Here is a 25,346-nt window from a genome sequence, read left to right on the forward strand (position 1 = left end):
ATCGAATTTCTAGACCACATAACCATAAGTTCAACGCGGTTTACAAAAGATTATAAAAAGAAAGCACAATGAAATCTATTCAATCAGATATTTTGAAAAGTGAAAGGTTTTCAACTGATTTCTGAAACGTTCATAAGAACAAGATGAAAGCAACAGCGATCGAAATCCTTTGCCATAAAAGGCTGTTTGGTATGAACGTGTATGGTCAAGAAATTTCTTACTTTTACAGCCCTGAACAGATGGAAAAATGAAAAGGGCATGTGATCCTCTACTGTTCCTTGTATGTGCAAATATCTCCAACGAATGTTTAGTGGGTACAATATCTTGAAAATCGGATCTATTTCTGAGCTCTTTCTGAGAACAGCCTGCCATGGGCAACTGACCCATCATTCATTAGAACCTGGCCAGGCAGGAGCCAGATGGTCTGCAGAAGAAGGTTCCAGGGCCTGGAGCCAAAGCAGAAAAGCTCAAACTCTAAATGAAGGCAGGAAGGTATTAATCCCTTCTAATTTCCTGTCTAATTAATTGAATGACCGCATGCTCTTTCTTCCTCTTCTCCGGCAGCTTTTGCCTAATTCTGCCTCTAACAACCACAGTCACCTGCAAAAGGAAATCCTGGATCTCTCTCTCTGCCATATCCCAGTCACTTCCTATGGCTTCTAGATGGGAAAACCCCCCATGAAATGTTGGTTTGGTCTTTGCTTTGGCCCAGTGCATACATAGGCTCTGGACTGGAATTCCTTCTGCTTGCAGAAAAGCCAAATTCATGTATGGTATGGGGATTCAGAGGTGGGACTGGATCAGTATAGCACAGAAGGGACGATCCTAAAGCCAGTGGATTACTTGACTGCTGATGGACTACTTGAATAGTCAACTTTAAGCTTTCCAAAAACTTGCAATTCTATCACTGTTAGATAAATGGGAGGTAAAGAGAGATTCCAAGTTACCCAGTATTTGACCAGTCCTGGTTTTCAACATACTTCCCAAAGCAGTATGGAATTTGCAGTGCCTGATCCTGCCCTTTGGAACAGAGCTACAAGTCCCATAATGCAACGGGATGGGATGGTCAGAAATCCAAGACTGTCTCAAAATCTCCATCTTGGAACTGGGTAACTTGGAATCTCTGCTACAAATTCACTGTGAAACACAGGAACAGCTTGGCCTTTTCAGATGAACTGCTTTCTAATCCTTTTGGGGCAATTAGCAAGGGAGATAACAGCTACCACCAAGCATACCAGGTCCTGGAGACAGACATGAACTGCCTGGTTTTTGATGTTCTTTACTGGTTCCCTCCTGCTCGTACAGGTACAGGTATACATCAGCTGCAGACCAATGGTCCATCAAGCCCAATAGCCCGTTCTCACGGTGGCCAATCTAGGTCACTAGTACCTGGCCAAAACCCAAGGAGTAGCAACATTCCATGCTACCAATCCAGGGCAAGCAGTGGCTTCCCCCATGTCTTTCTCAATAACAGACTATGGACTTTTCCTCCAGGAACTTGTCCAAGCCTTTCTTAAAACCAGCTACACTATCCGTTCTTACCAAAACCTCTAACAATGTGTTCCAGAGCTTAACTATTATCTGAATGAAAAAATATTTCCCCTTATTGGTTTTAAAAGTATTTCCATGTAACTTTGAGTGTCTCCTAGTCTTTGTAATTTTTGACGGAGTGTTGGATGAGTGGTAATAGGTTGGCATTGAATATCTCCAAAACTGAGTTACTTATGGTCTCAGGGGCTCATGTTGTTGACTGCCCTTCTGGACTTGTCTTGATGTCAGGTACCAAAGACCAAGTTGTGCATCAGGTTCATTCGTCTTTTTGATGTAGGGCACGGTAAAGAATGACTAATATAAGTTGCGGATGTTCATTCCTCAGGATTTTGGAAGGTTTTGCAATCTGTGGTATTTTCAGGACTAGATTATTGTGGGTTTACCTGTTAACTATTTGTGGGAGTGAATGAGCACATCTCATCAGCGCAGAGTTTATTTGTATCTTATCCACGTGTTTTCTCATAGGACCTACAGGGACACCTGAGTGTCAAAACACAGACCGTGTTGGGCCCGATATTCCCAGTGTATTAGGTCCTAGACATTTTCATGTGGCTTACCAAGTTGTTTTAATAAAGCCTTCATCTTGAACATCAACTCTCCACACAGTCTCTTGTTTTGGCTGGATTCCCTTTTGTGGAGGAACTAGGGTCAACTCTCTTGTTTGTGCAAAGCAGACCAGAACATTTAGAAGAAAAGAACCCCCCCCAAAGAAAAAAAAACAACACCTAAATAGCCAAGAATAACATTTGCAAACTTTATTTTCATCCAAAGGAAAAATAATGATTTGCTATTTCTTTTAATAAACATTTGAACTGTGCAAATTAGAAAACATAAAAGGTTTTCAAGCTGTAAACAGGAACTGAATTTTATAAGTTAACATTATTTACAAATATACAGGCACAAATTTCCAACTTTTTCCCCACAATTTCTGACCCTCTGCCAGCAAAGTGTGCAACAGGTCAGCATCACTGAAAGTACTGCTGCATCTATTTTGCCAAAGCACAAAGATCCAGAAAGAAACCAGGGCTGCTGTCAGTTCATTTACTCACGGTCAGTAAGGAAAAAAAAAACCCTGCTATGTCCAGAAAAGTAAATTTATTCAGCAAAATTAGTCTTGAGGGGTGGGACTTGTGTCTCCAGTGCTAAAGGCCTAAATTCTCCAAGGCTACAGTATTTGGAAGTTGGGGGACTACATCTTGGTGAATAAAGAAGTCAACCTGAATAAAATGTGACTTGAAAAAATAAAAGTCATGTGTTGGCAGCGTTGCTTACAGGTCCAGTCGCTGTCAGCGCCTTAGTTGGGTGGTATTGGGCCTAGAGGTAGAGCTGCTACCTCAGCACCCTTAGGTTATGGGATCAATTCCCAGTATGCGTGATCACAAAAAGGTGGTATACAGGTCCTTTCTCCCTTGAAAAGTGAATGTTTTGCTTGAATGAAATCTTGTTCATAGACTGAAACCACTGGCAGCAGGCCTGTTGGAAAGATAAGATCCAGCGGTTTCTGGTGCAATTAATTTTCCCAATTGGCCTTCTTCTCTCCTCCTCCCCCCCCAATCTGACCTGGTATTCTATTTTTTTTGCATCAGACCTGTACTGTAAGATGTGATTAAGTCTTAGAGTGGTTTCCGGCTTTGCCAGGCCCATTGTTGGTTGGAAAAAGATGATGTAGGTTCCTAGCACTAATCTGGGTAGTTTAAATCTGTCTGAGAAGAAAAAGGGAAATGTTTCCAGATCCACAAATAAGCCTCTCTTCAGGAAAACTCAGTGTTCAAATAAGCTGGCTTATGTCTAATGAATATTTGCTATGTGTCTGCTAAAGAAAACAGCCTGGTTTGTGGAGATGTTGAGGCATGGTATGTCAGAGTTACCCTATGGCTTTGAGGTATGGATGTAGGACATGCCTGGCTTATCCCAGTGCATGTAGGGAGTTGTGGTTCTGACTTCCCCAAAAGAAGTCTTTTCTTGCTAATAGGAGGCTGGTTCAGTCTGTCCTTGATCATCTGGAGCAGGGATGTTGTTTTCAAAGAACACCACAGTTTTGGGAAATCTGTAACTACTCCCTAACATCTAGAGTTTCTGAAAGGGATTGCCCAAAGTATAAAACTTCTGTACTGAAATTAGCTGAAAACCTGACCTCTGCCTTGTACTCTCTTATGCTGCAGTACATGAAGCCCTGAGTTGTTGTTTTTTTTTTTGCTTTGTGTTTGGACAGGAACAGATTAGAGCTGCTTTGGTAAGTGGTTCATTGGATATTTAATTGCATATGAATTCCCAAAGACACTTTATTAAGATCAGTCCTTTCCAAATTTTAACAAGTCTATTTGTTCAAAAAGGGCAGGATTACCACCATAGCAGAACTGTACCGAGCAGGCACCGTGCCTTGTGCACTATGCCCCTATCCTGCCCATTGCACCACTGCCAAGAAGAGGAGAACATGGATGGGAGCAATTATGGCCCTGTGTGGCCACGCCAATCACACAGCCATCAGTATGGCCCTGAACCATAGGTTTATCTCCCATCGTTCAAACTCCTGAACAGCCCAAGCTCAAGTCAGTGTCTCTGCTGCTCTTCTTTTATCTATGCTTTGGGAGCCAAGTGCTAGCCACAGATAAAATGCGGTTTATGTCCACAGAAGTCTGCTGGCCAAGGCTGGCCGTTTTTTTGAAGTGCTACAGGATCCAGAGGCCAGGCCTTCATTCTGTCCTCCTCCTCCCAAAAACGGCGGACACGCTGCGGACGATGCCCTTCAAGCCCACTGCCTTTTTGCTGGCGTTCCTACTGTCCCGGACGGACTCCAGTAGCTGATGGAAGATAACCAAGGAGCCGTGGTACGTCTCAGCAGCCGACGTCTCAAAGAAGCCAGAGTTTGTGGAGAGCGCCAGGAGACGGCCCTCCTCGCTCGCCACAGCCCGGCCATGCTGGAGGTCCCTCTTGTTGCCCACAATGATTACAGGGGCCGCCTTCTCCACACCACTGCGCTTCTTCGACTGCCGGATGCACTGCAACTGCTGCCGCACGACATTGAAGCTGGCCCGATCACAGATACTGTACACCAAGACGAAGCCATCGGCCCACCTCAGCTGTTCCTCATTCACACGTCCTTGCAGGCTTGGATTCTAGAAAACCAATAAATGGCAACATTTTAAAAACATACCTCTATGCTAAGGACATGGATACGGGGATTCAGCACAATCTTTCAGCATGCTCAATCACTTTCCTACCAAGAATTCCCACTGAAGTAAGAGCAGAGTATTGACAGGAATTCATTATGGGATGCATCCATAAGGAAAAAGGGTCCTTCTAGGAAAACATTTGCTTATGGCAAAGAGAGAGAGAGAGAGAGAAGTGAGATGTGGAGAAGAAAACCTGAAAGAGGAAATTGATCCTGGCACCTCTGAGTTCAAATCCAGCTCTGCCACCAACTCTCCCCATTTATGAACTTGAACAAGGCACTATACCTCCCCACCCTCTCCGCTTCAGCTAGAGACATACAGTCAGAAAATGGGTACAAGTGGATCAATTTTTCAATCCCTCAAAAATGACAAAGACTAGGGGGCGCTTGATGAAGTTACAGGGAAATACTTTTAAAACCAATAGGAGGAAATTTTTTTTTTCACTCGGAGAATAGTTAAGCTCTGGAATGCATTAAGAGTGGATAGTGCAACTAGTTTTAAGAAAGGTTTGGACAAGTTCCTGGAGGAAAAGGCCATAGTTGGTTATTGAGAAAAATATGGGGGAATCCACTGCTTGCCTTGGATCGGTAGCGTGGAATGTTGCTACTTTTTGGGGTTCCGGAATCTTACTATTCTTTGGGGATTCTGCATGGAATGTTGCTCCTATTTGGGGTTCCGGAATCTTGCTTACTCTGAGATAATGGAATGTTGCAGCTCTTTGGGGTTCTAGAATCTTGTTACTCTCTGGGATTCCGGAATCTTGCTATTCTTTGAGATTCTGGATTCTAGAATCTTTTGTTACTCTTTGGGATTCCAGAATCTTGCTATTCTTTGAGATTCTGGATTCTAGAATCTTTTGTTACTCTTTGGGATTCCAGAATCTTGCTATTCTTTGAGATTCTGGATTCTAGAATCTTTTGTTACTCTTTGGGATTCCAGAATCATGCTATTCTTTGAGATTCTGAAAGGAATGTTGCTATTGCTTGGGTTTTGGCCAGGTACTAGTGACCTGGATTGGCCACCATGAGAACGGGCTACTGGGTTTGATGGACCATTGGTCTTGCCCAGTAAGGCTATTGTTATATAAAATAAACACAGCAGTTCCCTCTCTCCCCTTTGGCAGCAGCCCTTCAAGTCAAGTTTCAGACTTGGCAGCCTGACTTTCTGAAGCAGAGATGACTGTACACGTGTACTCTCTTCAAATAAATCGAGTTATTATCACTCTCCTTGACAGCATTGGCTGGATCTGCTACACTGTGTATGACTAACCGTTCTGTGTTATTCTTCCGTCTGTGAGTATTACTAACTCTGTAATCTAAAAAAAAAATCAATTTCCTCTTTATGGAAATCTAATTAGCCAAAACAGCATGGAAAGTGTGATTTTTTTTAGGCTGTGCTGTTTGATTAGAGTAACTGGCCAGACACATGGGAGTCCCACGAGCCCTGTTATTTCCCCAAGAAGGCATCTGGAAGTCTTGGGAACGCTAAGTATGCCCCTTACCACACCCCACACACTGACACACACTCACCTGTGGGTAGACGGAATCCCAGATACTGAAGCAAATCTCTCTGCCGTCCACAATCTCATTGTGGGTGTAAATAGATTCTAAAGAAAGGAGAGACACAGGGAGAAAATGTTTTATAGGATGAGCTGAAAGATGACTGCGTAGCTTTTCAAAGCAACGATTGCATCAGCCTCCGCCATTAAGGGTGCAATTCTATAACTTGGTGTAATGGCTTCAGGTGTACCCACTTATGACAGGTCAGTGGCTGGTGTGAGTTGGCAGCCTAAGAGCCAGTGGCACAGTGAGGGAGACGAGGGTGCGGTCTGCCTTGGCGCCATATTGGTGGGGGTGCCGACACCCCTCCTCCTCCCATTTCTCCCCTCCATGCACGTGCCCCCTTCCCTTCCCCCATACCTTTAGGTGAAGTTGTTGTTCGCAGTGGTGAACAACGTGCTCTTTGTGACCCTGTCGACTCTCCCACTGATGTCACTTTCAGAGGGAGTGATGATGGGGTTGCGAGGAGAATGTCGTTGATCACCGCGAGCAACAACTTCATTTAGAGATATAAGGGAAGGGGGATGCGCACAGCAGGCGGGATCAGGGAAGGAGCAGAGATGAGGGCGGTGGAGGATCACCCCCCCCCGGTACCTCTCACTCTCACTATGCCATGCCATGCACACAGTTGATAGTTTTCTATACGTTGTGTGTGTCACTTGGCCACATGGCCGTGCCTGTTTCTTGCTCACGTGCGTGCACTCACAATTAAATGCTGTGATATTTGGGCACATAGATTTTAGACTAACACCTTGCACTTACACACACAACTGCTAGGTACTGGCTCCTCTGACGCAGTGACACATTATTCTATACAAAATGAGCGCACTCAGGGAAAATTTCTATAAATGGCGCTCAAAGGTAGGTGCCAAAAAATGGCGCCAAGTGCTATTCTATAAAGGGAGTGCACCTTTGATAGAATCACGTATAGCGCTGATTCCTGCGCCTAACTTTGGATGCCAGCCTTACACCTGCGCCCAGGTCAGGTATGCTGAGGCAATATTCTGGAACTGCGCCTGTAACGCTTCCAAATGCCCTAACTCACCCTTGCCCCTCCCATGGCCACGCCCTCTTTTGGGATACACGAACCTTGAACACTTATGATTTTAAAATGTTTGAGGCTTGTGCAGATGAGGACAGAGCTTGCAGGAATGGGACGGGAAAATGTGTTCCCACGGGGACTGGGGAAAAATTGACCCTGTGTCATTCTCAAGTCTATTATGTGCTAGTAGCCTCTCTGTTGTTTTTCATGTTTTCCTTTGCTAACTCTCTGAAAGTTTTTAAAACACGTACCTGTGTCACCGTATTCCCCGATGAACCTCCGGGTGAGGAAGCGGACCGTCAAGGCTGTGAAAAGAAAAACCCAAAAGGTTACAAATTTGACCGACACTGGTGAGTAAATACCCAAAGACCAAAGTAAAGATAAAGGCAGAAATGGATCCCAAAGTTTTTGGACTGAAAGCACATTCAAGCAGTACAATCGCTGGACAAACCAGTGCCCAGAGAAAGGGCTGCCTATGGTGTCCTCCTGGGGTTGGAAGCTCACAGACTTACTGCAAAAGGCATTATCATATCCCCCCAGTTCCCTGAGCTTACTACACTAGACACCAGCAAAAGAAAGGTGCAGATGTTTCAGGCAAGAGGGAAACCACCATAACGGAACAGAGGAACAGCATAAAAGCGGGGAGAAAGTTGGAGAGAGACCTGGAAGGGATGAGAAACCTACCGGATTTTCCCACGCTCTCAGCCCCCAGGACCAGGATGTTGGCTTCCACTTTGGGCTGGTGGCTACTGCCTTCGGACATTTTGCGGAACGACTGCTGTCTGGCCACAATGTGAACAACCATTTGTAATCCGTTTGAGAAGCTGGGCAGATGCACAAGCTGGATTATAGTTGGGCAGAAAAAAAACAACAACTGCCCCCCACACCGAAGAAAGAAACTCAAAGGGATGGTGCTGTGTGCAGTGTTTCTCTGTGCGGTGGTCTGGAGGGAGGGAAGGCGAGAGCTTGTCTTATATAGGAAAGAGGGAGGCTCGGTCTGAGTCTGACTCACCAATCAGCTTCTTTCCTTATTGCAAACGTGCTCTCTCCTGGGGGCAAACAGGACCTGTTGTGATGTCTCGGTCACTGGGAGCTTTCAACCATGAGGGACAGTGGAGGTGGCTGTGGGGGGTATCTCCTTCTTGCCTCTTCATGCGTTCCTGAAGCAATTAAGAGCAGCAAAATAAATAGAGCATGTGATATAAAAGCATAGGGAAAAGATAAATGGTTCAACTAGTCTGCTCAGTAAGGTGCTTAGAGTTGAAAGCGATGCTCCCTGCATTTAGAGCTGAAGGGAGACGTGGGATAACCGGCAGTAAATGAAGCCTCATGAATAAATAGATAATAAAAGCCTCAATTGTTCTGTTTATGCAGAATCTACAAGAAACAGAGAAACATAGGACCCAATATTCAACCCATTGAATATCTAGGTCTGACCACTGACTCGGCTGATGCCACGTGAATTCTCTCTTTCACAAAGCCGCGCTAGCATTTTTAGCGCTGACCACGACAGTTAACAGCTTGGACTACTCATAGGAATTCTACGGGTGTCGGAGCTGTTACTACGGCGGCCAGCACTAAAAATGCTAGCGCGGCTTTGTGAAAGAGGAGGAAAGTTAGGACATGTTCAAAGCTGGTTAGAGGACTGAAAATTGCTGCTAACCAGCTAAGTTCTCCTAGGCCAAGCAGGATGAGTCAGCCACATATGGGTGTTGTCCCAACACCTCCCAATTTGCGGATAAGCTCTCCAATAGCTCAGAGAGATTTTTTTTTTTTTTTTTTTTCTCTGAGCACGTGCAGTGCCCGGGCCCCACTGGGCATGCCCGAGCCCTACCCCCTGCTTCCCCCTAATCCCCAGTCTTTAGTTTCTGCCCGTTCCCATCGGTCGGATTTTCTACAGCTCTCCATTACAACTTTTCTACTCATCAACTTGAAGATGCCTGAATCATCTAAAGAAACAACTGGGATGCAGGAGGAGGATGAACACACTGGATCCTCACGAATTGTGCGCCCACTGATTGGATCCGGCGCTCGAGGTTTCCGTGTGGCTTGCATTGTGCGCACATGTCACCACGTGCACGCAAGCTAAGGAAGAGGGCACTGAGAGACTTCATGAAGAGAAGTGAGGCCCGAGAATCTCCCTCCAGCAGCCATCCTCATCGGAGCGTAGCAGCGGGGGATCCACAGACGAATCCGGTGAGGAGCCTCCAGGACGTCCTGGCTCAGTCAACCCCCCCGACTGCAACTTGCCCAGTCGAGAAATCTCTCCCGGAAGTCCTGCATGCTGTCGCTAGCCGTCGGCCCCTGCAGGAAGCCGTTAGGAGTCTCACCAGACCGAGAGATCTCGCCAGGAGTTCTTGCATGTTGCTGCTGACAGCCAGCCTCCGCAGGGCATGAAGAGAAGTGAGGCCCGAGAATCTTCCTCCAGCAGCCATCCTCATCAGAATGCAGCAGCGGGGGATCCACATGCTACAGTGGCAAGGAGCCTCCAGGATGCCCTGGCTCAGCTAATCCCCCCGCCTGCACTTGGCCCGGTAGAGAAATATCTCCCGGAGTCCCTGCATGTTGCCGCTTAGAACCAACCTCTGCAGGGCAGCCGATAGGAGTCTCGCCAGACCGAGAGATCTCTCCAGGAATCCTTGCATGTTGCCACGCAGCCATCCTCTGCAGGGCAGCCGATACGAGTCTTGCATGCTGCTGCGTAAATCCACAGCCTCTGCAAGCAACAGATCGGGGCTTTCACCCTCCAGTTTCTGCTCTGTCCTAACTCTGCCCCGGAAGCTAGCCAGTTAGATGGGGGGGTTGGGAGAGGAGCATTGGCGTTTCCTATATGTTGCTATTCTGGCAGCCAAGAGGGGAGTGCTTTGCCTGTGGATGGATGGGGCGGCCCCAGAGTTAGTGGTCTGGTAGCGGTCCCTCCGAGAACTGGCACATTGGAAGGTGTTTAGTGCAGGGGGGGGGGAGAGTCTGGTGGGTCATCATCGGCTGTATGGGTTGCTCTGGGAATAGGTCTTGGCTTTCGTGAAGTTGGTCTGTTTCTACTTCTCCAGTTGCTGGGGGGGGGGGAGGGGTTCCTGTTTCTCTGTGATGGGGTTTTGGGGGCTCGCAGACAGTGTTTACATCTCTTTTTATCTTTTTAGTTCGTTGCCCTGTGGCTGGCACTTTGTTGGGTTTTGGCACTTCTTCTGGCCTTTTTCTGTTCCCTTTGAGATTCAAACTGTGTGCTGCCTTGTTGCCTTACCTTGTACCTTATCCCTGGATATTGTTTGGCTGTTTCTGCTCTGTTTGTTTGATTGCTTCACAATAAAAATGTGTCAATCCAAAGAAGAAAAAAAATCACTTTAATGACAGATAAAGACCATATGGCCTATTACTCTCCCATCCATACTATCATTTGTTCTGGGTTTGTCCCACACTTTCCTGAATTAAGAAACAGTCTTTGTTTCCACCACCTCTATCAGGAGGCCATAAAGAAGGATCACCTCTGAGTTTGTCCCCTTTCACCTTCAGACTATGCCCCACCCTAAAACATGTTCTTATAGCTGAAGGGCATTGGTCAGTGCAGTAGCATAGTAAGGGTGGCAAGGGGGGTGGTCCGCCCTGGGCGCCATGTTGGTGGGGGTGCCGGCATCCCACCTCCTCTCCGCCTCTTCACATTTCTCCCCTCCACGCGTGTGCTCCCTTCCCCTCGTACCTCTAGTTGAAGTTGTTTGCAGCGGCCAACGTGCTCTTCACGACCCCGTCAGCTCTCTCACCGATGTCACTTCCGGGTGCCATGCATAGGAAGTGACATCACAGGGAGAGCTGACGGGGGTTTGAGGTTCACCGTATTTTTACCGCAGATTTATTGCATTTTCTTTGCTTGACATAGTGATTCCGAGAGTCTGTTCCGGGCGTATGGCACAGCAAGAGATCTGGAGTTGGCATTAGTGCAGAAGGGTATTGATAGGAGAGACTTACCTGATGAATGGAGTTCCTGGAGAGATATTGAGGGACTTTACAGTGAATGCATTTGTAAGTTGGTAAAAAGAGATTGAATTGTATGTGGCTACTGGGCTTGATGGACCATTGGTCTGACCCAGTAAGAACATAAGAACTGCCATCTCCGGATCAGACCCATGGTCCATCGAGTCCGGCGATCCGCACACGCGGAGGCCCAGTCAGGTATACACCTGATGTAGTTTTAGTCACCCATATCCCTCTATGCCTTAGTCTATGCCTAAGACTATTCTTATGTTCTTATGTACAGTAGATATGTATGATACTAATGATGTACATGCTCTGGACTTCTATATTTAATTCATAAAGCAACAATGTTTCTATGTCAGTCCAAATCACCTGAAGCTACAAGTTCTTTCTGTAATAAATGTCTGGATTGGCAACTGAGGGCTTGTGCTGCCACCTTGTGCTAGAATATTGGCAGTACATAATAGGTCAGTTACTAGTCTCTTGCACCCACTGAGAAAACCTTGGTGCACTTGTCAGGGAGAAGAATGTGTAGCCACTAGCCGAAAGGTTGCCACCTGACTCCAGAACAGCAGAGCAGACTGATCCAGCCCTGATTTTTTTCAGACTTCCTCCAGGAGACTTGTAGTCTGAGGTTTTGAAAGAGCTCAAGCTCAATAGGGCACTTGCCAGGGCAAACCCAGGACTGGATCAGCCTGTTAGGCTGACATCGGGTGAGGTGTCGACTGTATCTAAATAATAAAAATGGTAATTCATCCTTCATACATTCTTTTTCATTTTTATTTCAGGTGCACCACCACTTATTCTTGGTAAATTTTAAATATACTTTTTTCTAAATCTTTTCTCTTTCCTTCTTTTAGGACCCCCCCCCCTAAGGAAGGCATTTTTATTTTGCCAAAACATGGCCCATGTTGGGTCATTTGTATTTTAACAAATCCCCCACTCTGACAAATTTTGTTTGACACTGTGGTGTACAGGCCTATCGCATAAACCACAAATTTATACAAAACGAGCCTCAGAGCTAGAGGCATGGCGATTAACGCCAGAGCTCCTGTATTATTCAACTTCCGAATGGGGGATTTGTTTACATTATTGAATTGACAAATTTGACCTTGTGGGTTTTGCACGTCATTTGTATTTTATGCATTATTTGGTTTTTATCTTTTGGGTCACTTTCGAGTAGCAGCTTCACTGGATTTCTACGGCACACGTCCTGCTGAGGACAATTGTTTTATTAGGTTTTCTGAGTTGATGTAACACTACATCCCAGACCCCTGACGAAGGAGTGGTTTCCGAAACATGGACCATGTTGGGTCCAGTGAACTCACACAAGAGGACCATTTGTTTGGAATACTACATTGAATCTTCTTCAATAAAGAAAAGGCTTTTATACCTTGCACATCGTTTCTGCAGTATTCTCCTTTGTTTTGGTTGTTTGACTTTTATTCTGCAATTTTGTTGGATTGTTCTTTGGTGTGTCACTTGGGTTGTTTGGCAGTTATTTGGATCCGATCTTCTGTTCCACAATCTTTTTGTTGTTTTGCTCTTTCCAAGTTGACCTCATTGTTCGAATTGTATATTATGAGTATGTTGGCATTTGGTCATTTTACTCTTATTATAATGTCAGTTGCCTATGTTGGTCTACACCTGTTGGACACAACAATATTCTCTGTTCCGGCTCCAACACTATGGAACGCAATGCGAATCATCCCTATCCTTATTCAAGTCCAAACTCAAAACCTTCCTATTCCAAGATGCATTCAGTGAAGGTTAACTCCCTTTGATAACACAAATTCTTGATGAAACTCTCTTCCCCTATTGTATTTTCCCTCACCCTCCTTTTCTCTTCTTTATTTTATTGTAGCTTTCTCCCCCTCCCTATATGTTTCGGTATGTCTCGTCTGTCACCTCCCACCAAATGATTTTGAATTTATTTATTTATTTTTTCTTTTTTAACTTTTATTGTATTTTAAATTGTAAATCATCTCTAGATACCTGTGTTGGACGGAATAACGAGAATCTATTAGACTTGGAAACTTGGACACTGCCTAAAGTGAATCTCTTCATAAGGGTGCTTAATAAATCATAATAAATGCAGAAAAAAAAATTGGACTGATGGTTCTCAACCCAGCCGGTCAGGTTTTCTGGCTATCTGTGCTGAATATTGTTGAGATAGATTCATATTTTGGAGGCAGTGCACAGTATGCAAACCTGCCTCATGCACATTCAAGGTAGAGAGAATGAGAGGGCACGCTCTAAAGTTAATCGGAGATAGATTCTGTACAAATGTAAGGAAGTTCTTCACCCAGAGAGTGGTGGAAAACTGGAACGCTTTTCCGGAGGCTGTTAAAGGGGAAAACACCCTCCAGGGAGTCAAGTCAAAGTTAGACAAGTTCCTGCTGAACCAGAACGTACGCAGGTGAGGCTAGACTCAGTTAGGGCACTGGTCTTTGACCTAAGGGCCGCCGCGTGAGTGGACTGCTGGGAACGATGGACCCACCAGCGGCAATTCTTATGTTCTTATGAAAATCCTGAAAACCCAACTGGCTGAGTGTTCTGTATGCATTAGACTATTAGTAGATCTAGACTTTTAAGGGCCCATTATTTTTATCACGTGCTTTCCAGTCCACAAGGATATTAGGGTGACTTTCCATAATGTCATTGTGAACCTGAGTGATGGCCAACTCGCACCTTGGACAATTACTGTCGATTCAGCATAAAAGAGACAATCCTCCTAGACTTTCAGGCAAACATGATTTTCAGGTCTATACTTTCACCTAATCTTTATGGATCTCATGAATGGGATTGGAACAAATCAGGGGTAAGGAACGAGGGCCGCAATGCAGTCAGGTATTCAGGATTTCCCCCAATCAATATGCATGAGATCGATTTGTATACAATGGAGGCAGTGCATGCAAATAAATCTCATGCTTATTCACAGGGGAAATCCTGGAAACCTGACTGCATTGCGGCCCTTGTTGCCCATCCCTGGAACAAGTCATTGGATGAAGGGATTTATCAAAAGTATCCACCCTTAGAGGTCATTTTTATACAGAAGTGTGGACTAGAAAATGACTTTTCAAAAGACCCCTTACAGTCCTCTTTTATTTGATTCCAAATAGAGAATGACAGGAGGACAAATTTTTCCCCATCCCTGTGGGAACTCATTTCCCATCCCTCCCCATTCCTGCAAGCTCCGTCCTCATCTGCACAAGCCTCAAACCTTTTAAAATCATAAGTAGCAACATTCTAGAGCTCAGCTTGTGATGTCATAATGCCTCGTTCCACCAATGCCTAAGCTCCGTCCTCATCTGCACAAGCCTCAAACCTTTTAAAATCCTAAGTAGCAACATTCTAGAGCTGAGATTGTGACGTCATAATGCCTCATTCCACCAATGCCTAAGCTCCGTCCTCATTTGCACAAGCCTCAAACCATTTAAAATCCTAAGTAGCAACATTCTAGAGCTCAGATTGTGATGTCATAATGCCTCATTCCACCAATGTCTAAGCTCCGTCCTCATCTGCACAAGCCTCAAACGCTTTAAAATCATAAGTAGCAACATTCTAGGGCTCAGATTGTGATGTCATAATGCCTCATTCCACCAATACCTAAGCTCCGTCCTCATCTGCACAAGCCTCAAACCTTTTAAAATCCTAAGTAGCAACATTCTAGAGCTGAGATTGTGACGTCATAATGCCTCATTCCACCAATGCCTAAGCTCCGTCCTCATTTGCACAAGCCTCAAACCATTTAAAATCCTAAGTAGCAACATTCTAGAGCTCAGATTGTGATGTCATAATGCCTCATTCCACCAATGTCTAAGCTCCGTCCTCATCTGCACAAGCCTCAAACGCTTTAAAATCCTAAGTAGCAACATTCTAGAGCTCAGATTGTGATGTCATGATGCCTCATTCCACCAATGCCTAAGCTCCGTCCTCATCTGCACAAGCCTCAAACCCTTTAAGATTCTAAGTAGCAACATTCTAGAGCTTAGATTGTGATGTCATAATGCCTCATTCCACCAATGCCTAAGCTCCCTCCTCATCTGCAGAAGCCTCAAACCTTTTAAAATCCTAAGTAGTAACATTCTAGAGCTCAGATTGTGACGTCATAATGCCTCATTCCACCAATGCCTAAGCTCCGTCCTCATCTGCACAAGCCTCAAACCCTTTAAAATCCTAAGTAGCAGCATTCTAGAGCTGAGATTGTGATGTCATAATGCCTCATTCCACCAATGCCTAAGCTCCGTCCTCATCTGCACAAGCCTCAAACACTTTCAAATCCTAAGTAGCAACATTCTAGAGCTGAGATTGTGACGTCATAATGTCTCATTCCACCAATGCCTAAGCTCCGTCATTTGCACAAGCCTCAAACCCTTTAAAATCATAAGTGTCCAAAGCTTGTGCGGTTAAAGCAGAGCTTACAGGAATGGAGCAGAGACAGCGTCAAAACTTGCGAGGATGGAACAGGGAAATTGAGTTCCTGCGGGGATGGAGACAAATTTGTTCCCGTGTCATTCTCTAATTCCAAAATCCAATGGCTCATGCAAGTGATCAGTGCAAATTCTGCCCAAGAGTGAAGTGAATCGGAACTCTGATCACAGATATCTATTGACCAGAGTCTGTTATAGGGGGGAAACACCCTCCAGGGACTCAAGACAAAGTTGGACAAGTTCCTGCCAAACTGGAATGTACGCAGGTGAGGCTGGACTCGTTTAGAGCACTGGTCTTTGATCTGGGGGCCGCCGCGTGAGCAGACTGCTGGCCACGATGGACCACTTATTCTTATGCAATTCTTATGTTCTTATGACCACATCTGGGGCTTCTATTTGCAGAATCTTAGGCTTGAAGCAGATGGAACAGTTCACAAACAGGTGAAGCTATTTAATTTCAGACCAGAAAGAGCTCTTCTCTTGTTCCACGTTATGTTTTCTGCTTTCTCTGCAGCAGCGATCAGGGTAAAGGTTATTACGGTCAAAAAGGAAAGAAAAATTATCCAACACAGATGTAGCTCCGCAGGCCTGAAAGTCTTTACTAGAATCATCACATGGATTTCCATGTGCAGCATCCATGAGCCAAGCAGCAGAACTATCTACCAGGCGGCTGTGGATAATTGGAAACACAGGCTTTCTTTTTTTAAAATCTCCCTGTGCATGTGGGTCCTCGTGGTCCTTTCTGCTGATGGAGAACAGGAGCAAGGTTTTTAGTGAATTAGACCGTTTATCCACCAGTCTCTCAAACAGGAGCGTGGAACGTATTACTTCCACTGGCTATCGATCGCGAAAGCTGCTCAGAGGTGCAGAATGTGTCAGCATAGCCGAGGACATGCGCTGGAAACGGAGCTGCTTTCCATGTGTTTGCTGAGGGATCGTTTTTCTCCTCGTTGGTGTACAACGTGGCATGCTCCTGTTTCTGTTGACTGCAGAAGGCTGGGATGAATTGTGACCAGCAAGAAGCTACATTTGCATCCGTGGCCCGACACACGACCGCTCCATCCTTCCTTCCCACCAGAAACAAAGACATTCTGCAGAGGTTTATACCCCTGAAGTACCTTTTATGTTCAAATCTATTTTATTAAGCAGAAAAAAATTTGTACAACAGAAAGAAGAACTATGGTATACATTTTCATCAAACAACCGCGCAGGACTGGACTCTTATGCCCTCCCCGGACCCACCGCACCCCCACCCCACAGCAAAGAAGCCCCAACCCCCCCCCCCCCCCCCCCCGTCCCATCCCCCCACAGATACAAAAACTCAGAGACAGGGATCAGCAAAAACACTGTGAAACACAGAATCAAAGGTGAAGTCTATTCAAAACACGGCTACGACTCTCAGGAGTCAAAATGTTCAAATAAGGAGTCCAAGTGTGAACAAAGTCTCTGCTCCGGCGTCGAGAAGAACAGGCCAAACGGGCCTCCCAACCCATAAGTTCATGAAGGCGATTCCTCCAATGCCAATAGGAAGGGGGCTCAGGAGAAAGCCAGCAACACAGGATACATTTCGAAGCGAGCACTACCCTACTGTATTTCCCTTCTCCACTTACCTCCCTTGATTTTTATTTTCTATCTCGAAAATCTATCCGCAAATTGGGAGGTGTTGGGACCAGTGTTCCCTCTAAGCTGCGCTGGCGTGCGCTGGCGCACAAAATATTGCATCGCAGCGCACAAGTTTCACGTCACAGCGCACGGCGTACGGAGATGGCAGGGCGGCGAGAGGAGAATCGGGCGAGTTGGCGCTGGCGCCCGATATTTGTAGCGCACAGCGAAAAAAATTTTGCCCACAACACCCGCCCGCTTAGAGGGAGCACTGGTTGGGACAACACCCATATGTGGCTGACTCATCCTGCTTGTCCTAGGAGAAAGTGTAGTTACTTACCTGTAACGTAGGTTCTCCGTGGACAGCAGGATAGTCAGCCACACAACCCACCCGCCTCCCCATACGGCCGATCCGGCCACAGCTAGGAACATCCTGGGGATTAGGGGGAAGCAGGGGGAAATGGGTAGGGCTTGGGCATGCCCAGTGGGGCCCGGGCACTGCACATGCTCAGAGAAAAAAAAAAAAAAAAAAAATCTCTCTGAGCTATTGGAGAGCTTATCCGCAAATTGGGAGGTGTTGGGACAACACCCATATGTGGCTGACTATCCTGCTGTCCACGGAGAACCTACGTTACAGGTAAGTAACTACACTATACATTTCGAAGCGAGCACTACCCTACTGTATTTCCCTTCTCCACTTACCTCCCTTGATTTTTATTTTCTATCTCGATGTATTTACAAACTTACCTTCCCCCATTTCCCCCTCGTTTCATGTGCGTATGCCCCCGTATTTTTTTAGTTTTTGATAGTACAGTAGAACCTTGATTTATATATATATATATATTTGATATATCAAAGCAACTTTCCCCATAGGAGGTAATGGAAACACGGGCGATTTGTTCCACATCCCAAAAAGAGAAAGACACCTCCCCCCGAGGTCTCTAGTGCGCTTCCACCACATCCCAAAAAGACCCCCCACCCCCGAAGCCACTGGCGCACTTCCACCCCACCCCCGGGAACCGGCTTCGCCCACCCCACCCCACCAAGAACTGGAATCGCTCCTGAGAACCAGCACCACCCCCCGCCCAAACCCTTACCGCGATCGGGCACGTGTCGGTGCCGAAAGAGCCTGTCGCCTGCTGCTGATCTCTGTTGGGCCTTGAGCATCTGCGCATGCTCAAGGCCTACTGGCTCCCACTCTCTCCGAGATTCTAATGAGATTCTCGGTTTCTCATTAAAATCTCGGAGAGAGCGGGATCCAGAAGGCCTTGAGCATGCGCAGATGCTCAAGGCCCAGCAGAAATCAACGGCAGGTGGTAGGCTTTTTCGGCACTGGCATGTCCTGTGGGTTGGTTGCTCCGTGCCGGTGCCCAATCGCGGTAAGGGTTTGGGCGGGGGGGGATGATGCTGGTTCTCAGGGCGATGCCAGTTCTCGGGGGTGGGGGCTCGCATATCGAGTCAAAGCTCGGTTTGTAAGGCAAGATTTGCGAGAGTGTTTTGTTGCAAAACACTTGCAAACCGCATTACCGTACTCGCAAACCGAGTTTTAACTGTATATTTCTTTTAATTTGACATTTTATTTTTAAATCTCATTTTATGGTAAACCGTCTGATAAACGGTATATCAAAAATAAAGAAAACTTGAAACTTATTTGTTCCCAAATTAGACTTTCATAAATAGCGAAGGGCAGTTTCAGGATTGGCTTAGAAGGGACTGGAACAGTGTTCTTCATGTAAAAACAGGTTGATGGTCAACTGGCGCTCCTCCAACGTTCAGTTTTAAAACATATCCTGCATGTTAAGGTTTGTTGGTGAGTGAACTATTAATATGTCTATACATGGCTTCTATTTTGAGGGGGCACTCGGGGGGTACTGAGTACCGGCACCTTTTGCATTGCTTGATAATAATTACCCATGCTCCCCAAGTATAAGAACATAACATAAGAACATAAGCAATGCCTCCACTGGGTCAGACCCGAGGTCCATCGTGCCCAGCAGTCCGCTCACGCGGCGGCCCAATGGGTCCAGGACCTGTGCAGTAATCCTCTATCTATACCCCTCTATCCCCTTTTCCAGCAGGAAATTGTCCAATCCTTTCTTGAACCCCAGTACCGAACTCTGCCCTATTACGCTCTCTGGAAGCGCATTCCAGGTGTCCACCACACGCTGGGTAAAGAAAAACTTCCTAGCATTCGTTCTGAATCTGTCTCCTTCCAACTTTTCCAAATGCCCTCTTGTTCTTTTATGTTTTGAAAGTTTGAAAAATCTGTCCCTCTCTACCCTCTCTATGCCCTTTATGATCTTGTAGGTCTCTATCCGGTTCTGTGGCTGGTTGTAGGGGGCATCAGTAATCACCCCACTCCTGAAGAATGGTTTGGTAATTGAGTACCATCACCTTTTCTGCTAGAAAAAACGCATTGTGTCTACGAGAGGGTGCTAAAAAGTTCTCAGCCCAACCAAGAAGGGAATGGCACGGAGCCATGAAACTTACAAGCTATTCCACCTATTCGCCCCTAAGTTCAACACTCTTGGTACATCGTATCTCAAGTTTCTGTAACCCTTCCAAAAAAAAAAATACTCTGATGTCTGATCTGCTGCTGCAATCACCTCCATATCACTCAAAAATTGTCCCCTTTGAAACTCTTTTTAAGGTTTGGAAACAGAAAATAGTCAGACGGAGCAAGATCTGGTGAGTAGGATGGTCTATGCACTGAAACCCCAACTGCGTCAAAACATCCATTGTTTTGCTAGCCTATGAGTGCTGGAGCATTTACCTCGCCAGTCCGCTCTAAAAACCTCTAGTGCAGCTTGATAAAAGGGGCCGTAACTTTGCTGATGACACAAAGCTGTTCAAAGTTGTTAAATCGCAAGAGGATTGTGAAACATTGCAAGAGGACCTTGTGAGACTGGAAGACTGGGCATCAAAATGGCAGATGACATTTAATGTGAGCAAGTGCAAAGTGATGCATGTGGGAAAGAGGAACCCGAACTATAGCTAAGTGATGCAGAGTTTCACATTAGGAGTCACTGCCCAGGAAAAGGATCATTGAGGATACATTGAACCCCTCAGCTCAATGTGCAGCGGTAGATAAGACAGCAAATAGAATGTTAGGAATTATCAGGAAAGGAATGGAAAACAAAGATGAAAATGTTACCATGCCATTGAATCGCTCTATGGTACGGCCGCACCTCGATTATTGGTTGCCGTGTCTAAAAAAAGATATAGCGGAATTAGAAAAGGTACAGAGAAGGGCGACAATAATGATAAAAGGGATGGGACGATGTCTAAAGTGGCTAGGGCTCTTCAGCTTGTTGAAGAAATGGCTCAGGGGGGTGATATGATAGAGGTCTATAAAATAATGAGTGGAGTAAAAAAGGTAGATGTGAATCGCTTGTTTACTCTTTCCAAAAAGAGCACGGGATGAAGCTACTAAGTAGTAGATTTAAAATAAACAAGAGAAAATATTCTTCACACGACGTGTAATTAAACTCTGGAATTTCTTGCCGGAGAATGTGATGACATCAGTTAGCTTAGCAGGGTTTAAAAAAGATTTGGATAATTTCCTAAAAGAGAAGTTCATAGGCCATTATTGAGACAGCTTGGGGAAATCCACTGCTTATTCCTAGGATAAGCAGCATAGAATCTGTTTTGCTTTTTGGGATCTAGCAAAGTATTTGGAACCTGGGTTGGCCACTGTTGGAAACAGGATCCTGTAATTTTTGCAGTGCTGATTAAAGGAGATACTGAAAGAAAAAAAAGAAAGGGAAGCTGTGGAAAGGATTTTCTTTTTGCAAGGCAATGCATCAACATCAGACTCACTGGTCTATAATTACCCGGTTCACCTCTGGAACCCTTTTTATTTATTTAAAAACGTATACCCCACTTAATACAGTTTTTAAAAACAATACAATGAATATTTTTTTTAAAAAACCTCTCCAACAGTATTATTAAAGTAAGCAGCTTTCAAGAAAAGACATCACATTGGCCCACCTTCCAATCTTCCGGCATTATGCTGGATTTTAAAGAAAAATTACAAATTACTAACAATAGCTCTGCAAGTTGATTTTTCAATTCTATCAGCACTCTGGAATGTAAAACATCTGGTTCAGGCGATTTGCTACTGTTCATTTTGTCAAATTGACCCATTGCATCTTCCAGTGTTTCAGAGATTTGTTTGAGTTTCTCTGATTCATCAGAATTGAATACCATTTCTGGCACCGGTAATGCTCCCACATCTTTCTCGGTGAAGACCAAAGCAAAGAATTCATTTAATCTATCCATTATGGCCTTGTCTTCCCTTTTACCCTTTGGTCATCTAGTGGTCCAACTGATTCTCTTCCCAGCTTCTTGCTTTTAATATACTTTAAAAAAGTTTTTATTGTGTATTTTTGCTTCCAGCACAATTTTCTTTTCAAGGTCTCTCTTTGCCTTCCTTATAAGCGCCTTGAATTTGATTCACCGTTCCTTGTGCTGTTTACAATTATTTTCAGTTAGATCCTTCTTCCACTTTTTGAAGGATTTTCTTTTAGCTCAACTAGCTTCCTTCACCTCACTCATTAACCACACTGGCTGTAGCTTTAACCATTGCACCACTCTAGAAATCAAAACGTAGCAAAAGTGAGCCAAGTAAAGGGTAATCAAGCCATTGTGACATCACTGATGAGGGTGACTCTTAGGCATTGGTGGAATGAGGCAGTATGATGTCACAATGCCAGCTGATTATTATTTTAGGGTGTAATACAGTGCATAATTTATTAGATTTCTGCTGCATCTCTGTTATTTGATTCTCACTTTGTTGGTTTTTAATGCAAAGTTTGTTTTAAATTTGGTTTTATTTATTTAATTGTCAAATACAGCTCCAGCTTGAGAATAACAAAATGAAAATTCCCATAAAACTAAACAAAGCAAAACGTTCTGGGCTGAAGCCCCTTCTTGCAGCTTTCCCCTTCCCCCTTATCATTTGTTTCATATAACCTCTGCAGCTGGATAAATATATTATCTAGGACTAGCCACGGAGACTTGTACTCCCTTTAGTCGCTCAGTGCCAAAGAGGTAAACGAAAAGGAGAACAGATTGAGACATTTGTTTTGTTTTCTATCCCGTCCTCCCCAAAGAGCTTAGGATGGGTTACAGATTAACATACATAATATACAGTTAACAGGTTACAATATGCCATAAGAACATAAGAATAGCCTCACTGTGTCAGACCAATGGTCCATCAAGCCCAGTAGCCCATTCTCACGGTGACCAATCCAGGTCCCTAGTACCAGGCCAAAACCCGAGAAGTAGCAATATTCCATACAGAATCTCAAAGAATATAAAGTTTACAGGTTAAATATGTCACAGTCGTAGTACAAGACTTTACAATACAAGTTTTGAACTAACGCGACACATACCGAGGATCTTTATCAATATGCATTTCTTTGGTCGTGGGAGGTAGATGAACGGGTATATTTTTATTGCTTTCCTAAAGTTGAGGAGTCCTTCAAGGGATCTTATCTGCGGGGGGGGCAGTCGATTCCAGTGGGTCAGTATGAAGTGGGAGTAGGAACGTTGTTTGGCGGTTTGCAGTTCAAGAGCATGACCAGGGGGTGTTTTGAGGCACATTTCATCCTGGAAGCGGAGGAACCTATTCGTCATGTGGTGTAAAGATTTGAACGTTAGCATCAGGCCCTTGAAGACACATTTGGCTATGGGCAGCCAAAGATAGAGCCTGAGAGACCGGGTCACGGAGATGGAGGTTCTTTAGAAGTCTGATTGCTGCGTTTTGTACACTCTGGAAACGTCGTATATTCTTTGCCGTGAGACCGTTGAATAGCGCATTGCAGTAGTTCATGCAGGAGAGAACTAAGGCATAGAGTAGCTAGGTAAAGTCAGGCTCTGAAAAGTAGTTCCTTATTTTTCGGAGTTGTCGCAGGTAGTAAAATGAGGAAGATAACACCTGAGAGATAGGATTGGAAAGCGACAGGTTAGAATTGAGGAGTGCGTGCTTGGTCTTTTGCAGTTATGGTAGTTGGGTCCCAACGTAGAGAGGGATGGATATATTGAAAGCAATAGAAGTAAAACCCAGATGTCTCAATCCATGCTTCTTTTTCTGGAGTCATATGGTAACCCTATATTAGGGAAAGAATACACACATGCATGACTTGGGCGCTACCTTTTATTCCTTGACATTAAGTGGAGTTAGCATGTGAAACTATGAAATGCTTTTATAAATTAGCAGCAGATGGCAGTGTAACCCCAGTAGTATAACTGCCACCTGCCTATGAATACCACATTAAGGTATACTAGTTCCAGCCTCAGGGCTTCAAGTGTTTTTTGGATGAGATATGTGGCTAAGTCCCAGATGGGTTGCTGTACATAAATCCTCCAGGGCTGATGTGGTATCAGTGTCAGGCAACAGACAGATAGAGCCAGAGAATTGTGTTACCTTAGCAATATCACTTAACCTCCTTCTGCTTAGAGAGCCCTAGCCGCTTTAGCCTTTCTTCATAAGGAAGTCGTCAAGGCGTAGAACTAATCAAAACTCTCTACACAGTGACCTCTAGGAAGTCCAAGTACTGCTGAAGGATAGAAATGCTTCAGAGTTACAGTAAAAATAATATTGGTTAGCAAATGTTAAAGCTTTAAAATAGATAACATAAGAACATAAGCATCGCCTCTGCCGGGTCAGACCAGGGGGTCCATCGTGCCCAGCAGTCCGCTCCCGCGGTGGCCCCCCAGGTCAATGACCCTCTAATTGTATCCCTGGATCCCCTTTTCCTGTCAGATTCCTGTCAGATTGGGAAATAGATGAGTCCTAATAAGTCATTATGTCTTAAGTGAACATGTTGTTACCCCCTCTATTACTGACAGGGGTGAAACCAATAGCATTTGATAATTAACACCCTTGTTTACAAAGCTGCGCTAGCGTTTTTAGCGCTGGCTGCCGCAATAACATCTCGGATGCTCATGAACGTCAGAGCTGTTACCGCACTGGCCAGCAGCCAAAAACACTAGTGCGGCTTTGTAAACGAGGGCCTAAGTCATTATTGTTGCTAGGGAAAATTACTAATTAAATATGATTAACAGGAAACCATGTGACTCAAAATCAACCAAAAGAACATTGCTGGAATATGCAATTTATCACCAGATCTTAATGAAGCAATTGTAATTTAATTGGAAGATGTACATATGTTTAATAATGAATTAACTGATGATGTCAAAATCCCAATACAGTGGCCTGTCACTTGTAATTCGGGGAGAGTCTTGGTTGGCATTCTACCATTCAGTAGGACATCAAGAACTCCCAAGGCCTTGATGTTTAATCTACACTTTTGTGTCTGGTAATTTCCTTGGCCTCCTCCAGAGATGGAAGAAAAGGCTGAGGGGGTAGCCTGTTCAAGTAGTCATTCAGAGCAAACAGTTGCAGATATCAATTTGGCCCTCCAAGACTAGCAGGCTCAGCAGCATCTCCTTCTTCCTGCCCTCCAAACGCACGAGCCCCTTCACAAGGCTCCCATGCTGCTGAAGCCAACCCAGAAGCCTTCCCTCTGACATCAGAGCTGAGCAGAGGGAAGACTTCTGGGTCAGCCACATGCAATATGCAGGAGCTGCTGCCCAGGACCCTGCGAAGAAGCAAGTGCGGCAGAAGGCAGGAAGGAGAAGGCCCACTTGGTCTGGCATGGAGCTTGGGTTGATATTTCTTAGACTTAGGGGATACTTGACTTGAAGAAGTTGAGAAACACTGTCCTACGGGACCCGTTTCACCAGGCAAATCCAGGTGTCAAAACTTAAACATTTGGGCAGATTTCTTCTCTGTCATACATGAAAGTTTACGATCAAAACTTCTAATTACAAAATGCCAGGTTTTGGAAAGTCCATCCTGGAACCCAAATAGCCCTCTAAAAAGAGAACATGTCAAAGTTTTCCAGGATATCCTATAACCCTATGCCAGATGGTCCATGAGAATCCTTAAGCAAAAGCTGGATTTTTTTTCCCCCATATCCACAGAGGTGCACACATTCTGGGTAACAGGCTC

General features: G+C 45.0%; 1 protein-coding gene across 1 annotated transcript; it reads right to left on the bottom strand.

Moving 5' to 3' along the window:
* Positions 1 to 2,281: 2,281 nt before the first annotated feature.
* LOC117349561 (ras-related and estrogen-regulated growth inhibitor-like protein) lies at positions 2,282 to 8,258 on the bottom strand. The gene is made up of 4 exons (XM_033923136.1): positions 8,010 to 8,258; positions 7,577 to 7,630; positions 6,254 to 6,330; positions 2,282 to 4,667 (listed from the first exon to the last, which is right to left on the bottom strand). Exons 1-4 carry the CDS (start codon positions 8,128 to 8,130, stop codon positions 4,245 to 4,247), a joined length of 675 nt encoding a protein of 224 aa, XP_033779027.1. The 5' UTR covers positions 8,131 to 8,258; the 3' UTR covers positions 2,282 to 4,244.
* Positions 8,259 to 25,346: the final 17,088 nt, after the last annotated feature.

This window comes from Geotrypetes seraphini, chromosome 16 (assembly GCF_902459505.1).
Source record: "Geotrypetes seraphini chromosome 16, aGeoSer1.1, whole genome shotgun sequence".
NCBI classification, from domain to species: domain Eukaryota; kingdom Metazoa; phylum Chordata; class Amphibia; order Gymnophiona; family Dermophiidae; genus Geotrypetes; species Geotrypetes seraphini.

Coding starts and splice junctions, on each gene's coding strand:
- LOC117349561 (XM_033923136.1), bottom strand. CDS start 8,130: ATGGTTGTTCACATTGTGGCCAGACAGCAGTCGTTCCGCAAAATGTCC. Junction 7,631..8,009: donor TGAGAGCGTGGGAAAATCCG/GTAGGTTTCTCA, acceptor TTCTTTTCACAG/CCTTGACGGTCCGCTTCCTC. Junction 6,331..7,576: donor CGGGGAATACGGTGACACAG/GTACGTGTTTTA, acceptor TCCTTTCTTTAG/AATCTATTTACACCCACAAT.